The 10,725-nt window shown below is 32.6% G+C and overlaps 1 protein-coding gene across 1 annotated transcript; it reads right to left on the reverse strand.

Annotated features, from left to right (window-relative positions):
- Positions 1-4,404: 4,404 nt before the first annotated feature.
- On the reverse strand, positions 4,405-10,131 carry LOC124836402 (protein tesmin/TSO1-like CXC 2). The gene is made up of 10 exons (XM_047311555.2): positions 9,931-10,131; positions 9,143-9,303; positions 8,301-9,027; positions 7,304-7,848; positions 7,126-7,200; positions 5,746-5,926; positions 5,571-5,666; positions 5,421-5,487; positions 5,113-5,266; positions 4,405-5,036 (listed from the first exon to the last, which is right to left on the reverse strand). The coding sequence occupies exons 1-10, from the start codon at positions 9,979-9,981 to the stop codon at positions 4,706-4,708; spliced, it is 2,388 nt and encodes a 795-aa protein (XP_047167511.1). The 5' UTR covers positions 9,982-10,131; the 3' UTR covers positions 4,405-4,705.
- Positions 10,132-10,725: the final 594 nt, after the last annotated feature.

The raw sequence follows: 10,725 nt of genomic DNA on the forward strand, positions 1-10,725 counted from the left end.
ATCAAGAGATGCACATATAGTTGGTTTATGATTGATTTTGGAAGACTTAGTTGAACCAATTGAATTGCTAAAATATTTTATGAAAAGGATTTTGGATTGAATGAAAGATGATATTAGGTGAAGTGTATGAGAAAATGGTGAATTGTTAATAGGTTGACTTTATGAATCATACAAATTTTGTATGATATTTATTGAAGTGGTAATATTGTATTTGTTTTTTTTTTTACGTGAATACGGTCAATTGTCTAATTTAGAGATTATACTTGTCGATGATATGAAATTTTATACTTGTTAATGATATGAAATATGTAGAAATATAGTGTAATTTAATTTTGGATTATTAAGTCATTATTAGAAATATTAAATATAATAATGAAAATTTATTGATGGATTTTGATTCCTCCATAATATATAATTATTTTATATATTAAGGAAAGTTATTGATAAGTTTTAATACTTTATTTATTAACAAAAATTTTCACAAGTTAATAAGTTTAGTTATTATTGACTAATTATCTGTCAGTAAACGTCAATGAGTTTGTTGAGATTATTTATGAGAAATGCAAGTTGTCGTGGAAGAATTAAAATGAATTTTTCATATTTAAAGAAAGTGTTTCCTCCATTATTAGTTTTCGAGCTCTTTCTAATTCTCCTCATCCCAAAAATCCTCATTTATCTAAAATTCTCCTCAAATTCTTCATTCCGATTGTCCCAATTTGCTAACCCTTTGTTTCTCACTCAAAATTGTCTTTAAATATCCAACTTTAAGTGAGGATTCATGTGTCTCCAAGTTGAGTCTTCAGTGCAAACAACAACATTGTGAGATGAATTATACTTCACCAACGATTTGGTTTGAGGATATGGAAATTTTTTTCTTATTTCTTGCTTGTCCTCTTTTACATTTAGGTTTTATTGATTTATGCTTGCTTATACTTTCTTTCACATGGTATTTCCCTGCCTCATCCTACTTATACTGGTCAAGTTGTTTTATGACGAAAAGTTCAAATTCATATCCAGAAGATATTTGTTGAAACTATAATTAAGATGATTTTGTTATGCATAGTAATTGAGAAATCTTAGTTTGTTCACATGTCTTCATACTTACATGCTAAAAACTCGTTATTTAAATTCTTAACATTCAATATTGAAAAAAGTAAAACCATGAATTTGTCTAAGATTGATAGAGTTTCTCCTTAAATATAATTGTTATTTAAAATTGTTCGAGTTTAAAATAGAAAAATTAATTTCATCTTAATAAAAGAAATTCTTAATCATAACAAATAATTGGGTATCTTAATATCTTAAACCTAATAATAATGATATATAAAGTTCACGGTGTTAATTTTTTGAATGATATCCCCTTCGCTATGCAATGTATTCGACATTCTTTAATTTTATATATGAATATTATTTAAATATTACTTAAAAGTGAAAGTAAAACATTATGGTAAGCACTGGTTTCGTTTGAGACATAAATCTCGTAACTGAGAGGGTATAAGGGAAAAATAGACAGATTTGATCCAAAAACATTAATTCTTTCCTTCTTTCTTTAGATGTTACTCCCAAACAAACAAACCTACCATTCTTTCGAGACAAACACTTGCAAGAGTTGCACATCATTACCGACTCACATGATGTGATTTTCCTCCTCTCTTCCCCACTCTCTCTAACATTATTGGTCATGAAAACGTAGATGAATGAAACGTGTATATTTTAGCCCACCCACCCACCCACACAATACATAATATATCTTGCATATTTTCTCATGGAAATGAAAGCTTTATCTACCTAGCCAGCACTCTTAATTCACACTCACTAGCACAACCCCCACCAACCATAGAGAGGTGCAATTTGTCTTCGAAAACCACAAATGACTTGTAGAAAAAAAGGTCACCGATATATGGTCCCATTCTTAGCTATTTCAACAAAAGATATGAATCATAGTATTGTTTTTTCGTTTCTTACTTGTGTTAGGCATGGCCACATCCCTCCCTCAAAGATTCTGAAAAGTTTCCATAAATTAACTCAAAAAATTTCTCTGTCAATTCAGCAAAGTATCTAAAAGTCAGGGGAAAAAGAAAAAGAAAAAGAGTATCTAAAGGGGATGTTGGGGACGATGATGCTAACATTTTCGATTATGCATTACAAAATTAATGGCATATAGTTTAAAAAATGGACTCCACATTTCCATTTCTTTCTCATCACCACCGCACGTGGTAACAACTAGCATATCATGATATATATATTTATCTTCTCTATTTTCTATTCCTGGCATCTCATAATTGTTCACTGTGGTTGTGTAAGTAGCATGGAATGATTTTTCCTTTGCTATTTTTAAATATTGACTTTTTTTATATTAATTTTACATATAGTAAAAAATGTGAAAAATATTTATGATGTTCAAGAAAAGAAAACGGTTACCCTAATCATAAAAGAAATATTGAATATTGATGCAATGGTTTGAAATAGGAGAATAGGTAGAGTGAGTAATGGCGGTGGTAGCAAGACGGTGGTGTAGGATGGACACAAGCAAACAGTTGGATAGGAATTAAGGATGACGAAAAGAAATGTACAACCCTTTCAAGAAGAGACCCTGTACAAAAGGTAACCTATTCCAAATATAGTCAAACGTTTTACTTTGAATTCAGATAAAAATGTCATGGTCACGTTTTTTTAAATAATTGAAATTGGTTTATGTTAGATTCTCAACCATTTGATATAAAATCAATTAAATTCGGACTTTCAATTTCTATTTTTTTTTATTTATAATTTCTCTTCTCTTTCTCGTGTTTGACAATAACTACAGTTGTGATTCCATGGGTGATTGCGAAAGTTTTGGATATTATTATTTTATGATCTAAATTGGTGATTACGGTGGTAAATGATTTTCTAGAATTAATATTGGAGTTTTTGTGAATCTAAGTGTTTTATTGAGGAAGACGTTTTAAATCTTCACTGAATTTATGAAATTGAAAATGTAATTATTTTTTGGATTTGAATCACGACGATGATTGAATGTTTCCATTTATTTTGTGTTTCTAAATTGTTATTGTTTTGTTTTCCGTATTTTGAATTTGTTATATCCACTTTGTTGTATTGTGGTGTTTTTACTATTCACCAGATTTTATAAAAATCATTAAAATCAAGTAGAAATTGATTTTTAATCATAATTTTTTGTGGTATCTTCTTTTAGTGTATATTTGATAGTAAAGTTCTTACATATGCTAAAATAGTCGTAGATTTTAGGATAAAAAGATTTGGTGGAGAAATTTTTTAATTACATGTTACTTTTGATATATACCTCATTGATATGGTTCTAAATGAAAGTTACTTGAAATGAAGAAAGAGACCCACTAGACAATGTGAAAAGGGATTATTGGATCAAAATCTCCAAGATTACTTGGTTTACTAATAAATTCTTACTTTTTTAGTATTTTTTAGTCATTTTTCTAATTTTAGGCATTTAGTTTACAATCTTATATTAAATTTTAAAATGTTTTTAGGTGTTTCCTTATACTAAATAAAGATTTATCAAAACTATACATCCTATATATTTCATACTTTCAAGTTCAAAATTTTTTATTTTGTGATTTCATCATTTTACATTATGTTGACATTTGTCTTTGATATATGCATAACAAGGTCATACTATTTTGTGTTTCAAGTTTTGTTTTGAAGTCAAAAATCAATTTAATTTTAAAAAAATGTCAAAAGTTCATATCGAACTTGGTAAGGTCTAACTAATGTAAATAATTTATAATGTGGTAATGATTAAAAAATTTTAAAATAAAAATATCATATAACTTTTTTATAACAGCATATAACTTTCTTATTTCTAAAATAACTTGTCTAAATATTTCGCAATATTAAAGTTTTCCTAAAATTAAGATTTCGGAATATGACAAGAAATCTATAATAAAAACCTATTCCGCTCGCTACTTTTTGAAGTAAGAAATGGCTTTGTAAAAAAAAATACTAGCAAGCTCATTACTCCTATTCATGGTTATCAAGAACGAATGAGAAAAAGACAATGAGAGGTCGCAGGACCAGACTATTGTATCAGGCATTCGCTTACCTCGTCTCGTCCATGTCCTTCCTTGTAGCTGACTCCTATGTCTTCTCTATGTAGGAAAAGGAAAGAAAATGCTATTTGATTAGAAAGACAGTTAAGAATGATTAGCGGTTACTCAAAGTAACTTCCAGTCAAACATTTCAATTCAAGAAAACCGGGATTTAGCTTTCATTACGGTGATATTCCAGATATCATGCTGCAAAGTTGCTAGTAACATGCCACCTTGTAAAAATATTGGAACTAATATTTTATTCCCTTGTAGGAGCAGCATTCACCAATACAATAGTGAAAATGTAATTGTAAATTAAATTATGCTAAATTCGATTCCAAGATACCAACCACATTTACTGTATGTACCATAACAAATCAAATTGCTGTCCAAAAGGAATAGTCCAACACGACCAATAAGTACTTAATAACAAATCATTCTCCAAGTACTCTTAGGATAGATGATAACCGGTAGTTAAGATATAATACAACTGAAGTGAAGTTGTACAGTAAGAAATGAAAGCAACATATTATTACGAAAGTAAAAGAGAGCTCAACATTTACATTCATTCACCTACGCATACAGCTCCAACTGCAACAAACTGGAAACGGGAACCAAGAGGCTAACTTAAGAAGATTAGATCCTCAGTCACTCCGAAGATTGTGAGGGGTGAGAGAAGGAAATGAAGGGATAGATTGTAAGATCAACTTCCTCCCACCTCTGCGAGTAGGAGATGATCCCACGTCACAATTAGGAGAGGAGATCCTCTTGCCATTTGGAGAAGAAGTTTTGATGCAGGTGACAGGAGAGTCATCATCCGGAACAGTTTGCACAGGCATTTCAAATTTAGGTTGAGACCGCGGAGCACTTGATTTCCCGAGCTTTTGGCTGACAAACAATCCAGAACTGGAGATGGTAGTAACAAAAGATCTTGGTGGCTTACCCTTTGATGAAAAGGGTAATGGGATCAATGATCTGTGACATAAAAATCAACCAACATAAATATCGGACAATTTTTATCATCAGCAGACAAAAACACAGCATATCAAACCTGGAAAGACGTAATGGTGTTGTAGGAAGAGCATGATCAGGATGGTCTTCAGTATTTTGTGTTTCAGTTTTATGTGAAGCATTTTCCATCACACCCTTTTCACATGCTTCTGTTTCTTCTTCGGGCTTGGCTTCTATTCCAGAATGAACAGAACCTGAACATAAAAAAAGAAGTTGCCATAAAATACTACCATTAACAGAAAACAATGTTTAGATGAATAATATAGAGAATAGGGGTTTAAAGAGCAAAATTCATGGCTTTGATTGGCAATGCCTAACTCCAATTATTGCAATACACAAGAGACTTACCATCCTTTCTACCATACGTGTTCTTGCATCCTTCACATCTGCAGCTTATGGAGCAACCAACACCACCCTTCAAAATAAAATAATAGCTGTTCGTAATTCAAGATAATACTGCAACTGGTGTAGCATACATGATATAACAATGGAGAAAACCTGATAACATTCACAGTATTTCTTTAGGCAGCTTGATTTCTTGCAATTACATCCTCTTTTGTGTCGGGCTGAAGCTGGAGTTTTGTTAGGGTCATCCTGCATGGAAAATAATTGATATAGGAGAAATATGGTTTAAATTTGAAAGTGAAAAATAAAGCTAATTTTATTTTCTGACCCCAATTTCAGGTACAGAATCAGAACTCCGTATGACTTTAGGAGCAAAAGCAAGTGGATTTCGAGACTCAATCTGCTGGCGAGTTTGAAGGACGGTATCAACATGAATAGGTTTGTTAAAGCAATCACGACATGAACAGGGCTCTATGCAGTAGACTCCCGCAGCAAAGCACTCACAATAACTGGTAAAGTAAACATAAAAGTTTAATTAGAAAGACATTAAAGCCAGATTCCTTCCCAATCTTTCATGTCACAATATTTTAATAGTAATAAAACACAGTATTCAGAAAGCTCAAGGAAATTGTCATCATAAGCAAGGCCCAATATAACATGGATAACTGACACATTTACTTGGCAGAAGTATATTTAAATTAGAGGATACAAACTTTAGCTGACGTTGTTTTTGAAGTTCTAGTCAAAGGGACTGGGTCAAAGGATATTTTCCAAACTACATTTTAAACTAAACATGATAGAAATGGCTATGGAAAATCATAGCATCACCCACATAAGCTCAAACAAAAGAAGTTATTCAAAAAAGCATACTTCCTGGATGATGAAATTTAGAAAAGTACATTTTCAATTCAAGAGATAACCTTTTTAGATCATTTTGACTAAGATGCCATGTGTCAGGACTTTTACTCCCCAAAACCAGATCAACACAAAGGTAAGCATTATTTTTACAAAACAGCTAGTTCAATCCTTAAAAGTTGTAGCCAACCTTTTTAGGACAGAACTGAAAGGAGCTTACATAATCTGATAAACAAGATTTTCATATATAGAAGCTCCTAGAACAATCACAGTAACTGAAAGGAGCTTAGAAAATCTGATAAACAAGGTTTTCATATATAGAAGCTCCTAGAACAATCACAGTATTTATGAAAGCCAACAGCTCCCTTTAATAACCAACTGTCCCTCTCCATATTAAGGCTTTCAGTAATTCCTAACAAGTCAATTGAGTGATTTCAGATAATATCTGGCTGACAATACTTCCTAACAAGTCACTCGAGTAATTTCAGATAACATTTAACATGAGGAAAGGCCAAGTGGCAATATTAAGAAGCATGTCTTGCAGTGTGGACTGAAATTTAGCACACTATATTTTTAGGTGTATGTGCAACTTCTGCAGGATTTATCTAGCTGACTATATAAACTCAACGCATAAGTTCAGTGAAAGTCTACATCTACATCTTCAACAGCCAGAACTCAATCAAGTCATAACTTCATGAAAAAAGAAGTAGACACACTAGACCCCTTGTTTTCTTCTGAAAAAATAAATTCAAAACAAACCAGTTCATTAAAAGAAACTACAAAAATCCAAGGTCGTTGCAGATTGAGATAGTATGCCAACCCAAAAGAAAAGGGGGTGTTTCTTTGAACTTACAGCTTCAAACACTTTGATTTCTTACAATTACAACGCTTGCAAGACTCCCCTTCCCCATCTTGTTCCAACCTGCGCCTGTAGATCTAGCTTTAGTACCAAGCTAATGAAGAAAGAAAAAGCTAAAATATAATGGAATGAAGGTAATCAAGCACACTAGATAATGGGCAACTATACTTGCCTTTTCTTTTTAGGGCTATTCTGCTGGAAATCTTCACCAGGCATGTGAACCAAGGGCTGGGTACAATCTTCACCAGGCATGTGAACCAAAGGCTGGGTGCAATCTTCACCAGGCATGTGAACCAAAGGCTGGGTACAATCTTCACCAGGCTGAACTTCATTATCTGATTGCTCCATATCTTTTTCCACTGATGTAGGTACCAAAGATAGTTGATGATCTTGGCTTGCAGAAAGTTGCAAGGATGAGGAGGAGCTGGGAAGGTTAGGTTGCCTTCCAGATAGCAATGTCTCAATTTTTATGTTTTTGCAATCATTTAAGCTAGCAAGGGCATTCAAGTGCAAACCAATTCCAGGCAAAACACACTTCCGTGAATCCCCACTATGTTTAATGGGGAGCAGTTGCTTTCCTTTACTAACATCCATCTCATCAGATTTTTCTGCACTGGAATTGGTGTTTGATTTACCATCTAGATTCTTCCTTTGGACACTAGCCATCTCAAAATCTAAACAGCGTCTCCGTATACCACGGTGTGTCACATAAACAAGCTAAATACAAAGACAAAAGTAATTTTAGATTGATTGATGTGTTCAACAGTAAACATAATGGCAGAGAAAGAAAAATATTCAACTTTCGTCATAATTTTGTAAAACAAAACTGAACATAAAAAATTGTTTATCACTATACTATAACACATGTTGGGGAATGCAAAATGTGCAAAAGGAACAAAATAATGATTTATTTTTATAGGATGTGCTTCAAAAGTAATGAGTGACTACAACCAACAGTCATAAAACATTTTCCTAGAATTATAAATTTCATAAATAAACAATGCAGGAATTGATTTACAAATATAATCAAGTGTGTGATAGTGTACATGAACAGTAATCAAGAAATCAAGGTGTCTTTATAACATGAAATCATGAACATCTAACTACAAGTAAGAAAAGCTCTGCATACACGTAGCTCACTGCATATCAAACAGACTTCATTTTCCTACCTTATCATCCACTTTCTCAATGGGATTGCTAGCCACCAAAGCAACATTGTTATGTTTGCCTTGTCTCTGAACTGTGTCTGTGGCTGCTCCTGATTCACAAGGATGATTTTCAATTTCATGTTCTGAACCAGAAGCAACTGTATCAACAATGTGCATTTGATGACCATCATTGGTAGCAGATTGTCGTAACAAAGTCCTCAAATTGGTAAGCTTTGTTGAAGGATTTAATTGTTTATTTATATCCTTAAAAGCTTCTTTCATATTTGGGGGACTAAACATTAACAGATCAGAGGCTTCATTAATTAAATCATCCACACCACAATTTGGTCCTTCAATTTTTTCCTCATTTTGACATAAAGCTGGAAGATGCATTTCACCCTCAATTGAATCCTTTTCAGAGTCATCTGGAACATAAGAAACATCTGATCCTGGTTTGCCTGGCAGTTCCAAAAGAGAGTCAGCCTCATCAGCACAGATCACAGGTTCATATCCTGGGCTAGCCAAATTATACTTCAAGCCTTGTGGGACCTCAATTGAGATATTTGGGTTTTCATCACATGGCTCGATTGAGGTATCTCTTATGGAAATATTTGGATTGGTATTTTCCTGTGGCTCACTTGATTCATGACATGGCTGAGTTGAATCTGCGGGAGTCTTTTCACATGAATAAACATTGTTTATATCTTCAGATGAACCCTTACATTTGGATGCATCCAAAAGGTTATGCCTAAATAATCAGAGAACAAACAAAATCAAATTATTAAAACATCCACAGTTCTGTACACACCAATGTCACTTGCAGTCATCAAAAGTAACAAACAACAAAAAAAAAATTTAGTTACCTCCTGAGGAATCTGGATTCTCTGTGACAATTGACATGGGGTGATGTGAAAACAGATGGAGGAGATGAGAAGCTAAGCGAATTGAAGGTCTGGGTAATGTGAACAGACTTAACAGGCTCTATAGGAGATAGATTACTGATATAGTTAAATACAGGTGAATCCTGCATATCACCACCAAGCATAAGAATATGGTTAATCCGGCTAAACCAAAACAAAACTATGCATGCAAATCACAAGGGTTCCAACTTTGCATTAAGAAAGATCAGGAAAAATCAGGAAATAGGGTACAAAACAATCTGTTAACAAACCAGATCACAAACAGGTTACTTTCATAACAACTTAAATTGTACAGATTAGCCGAAAAAGAAAAACCTAAAATCTTCAAAGCACAAAACCCTCAGCAATACGGCCATTGACCACAAAACAGTATACAGAAGAAACTTAAAATGAGTCCTAAATGCAAAATTAATCACATTTGAACAGAAAAATCAACATAAACTTCAGTAAAAGTCGAATCTGAGTTAGAAACTTCACTTTCCTCACTGGCATAAACCTTCTGAAACAGACACAAAATATAAACCAACAACAATAACCTATTTCCCAAATTGGTTATAGACATGGGAAGCGGTCAAACTGAACATATGGGATGATCTAGAACACAGAAACTGAACATTTCACTACCACTTCATAGTGAATTAACAGAAAACAAATTTAACCTAAAAAAAAAGTAGTTAGATTGCTAAAGAGTGAAGCAAGTGCAAAGAAGAAAGTGGAGGAGGAAGGTAAACCTCAAACTGAGAAAGAGGGGTGTTGATCTTGCTCCTATCTGGCGTGTCCATTTGCAGAGAGAAAAAAGAGGAGAATCAACATTCGATCCTCTCTCTGAGACTGAGAGTGGTGAATGTGAAAATGAAGGGTTTGCTTTGCTTACTTTACTGTTTCAGGGATTCAAGAATTCAAGAGGCGGGAGAACCGAGTTTCTCTCCCCGACCCTACCACCCCACCTTCTGCTATTATTAATTCATCTTTCTACAGTTACTGTGTTAACACTATTATTATCTAGTCAAATTTTATATTTTCAATTTATTGCTACTACTCTTTATATTTTTTTATTTGTTTATAGTTTAAATCAATTTTATAGGCAGAATCAACCAAAAGTATTGGTGAATAACTTTTTAAGGTAATTAATAAATAAAATTAACAAATCAAAATAATTAATATTCATGACAGTACGTATTTAAATAATATTATAAAACTGTAAAATAAATTTATAGTATATTGTCCCTGTATTTAACATATCAATATATAATTATAAAATTGTTAAACCTATCTTAATAATGTAAATAAAATCATCCTACATAAATGTATGTAATTGTTAGGATAGAAGACTTTTAGTATATAAATTTATGTTACTAGACTGGTTCTTTTATATATTATAAAATTATATTTTTGTGACTTGATTGAAAATTCTCGTGTTACATTTAATAAGACTTTGTTTACTCTTTCTAAATGAACAAGATTAAAGATTAGTATGCACGTAAAATATATTCCATTATGATCATATCATTGACTGAAACTCTGCT

Source organism: Vigna umbellata, chromosome 8 (genome assembly GCF_029865625.1).
Source record: "Vigna umbellata cultivar VRB3 chromosome 8, Vumbellata_1.0, whole genome shotgun sequence".
In the NCBI taxonomy this organism is placed as follows: Eukaryota; Viridiplantae; Streptophyta; class Magnoliopsida; order Fabales; family Fabaceae; genus Vigna; species Vigna umbellata.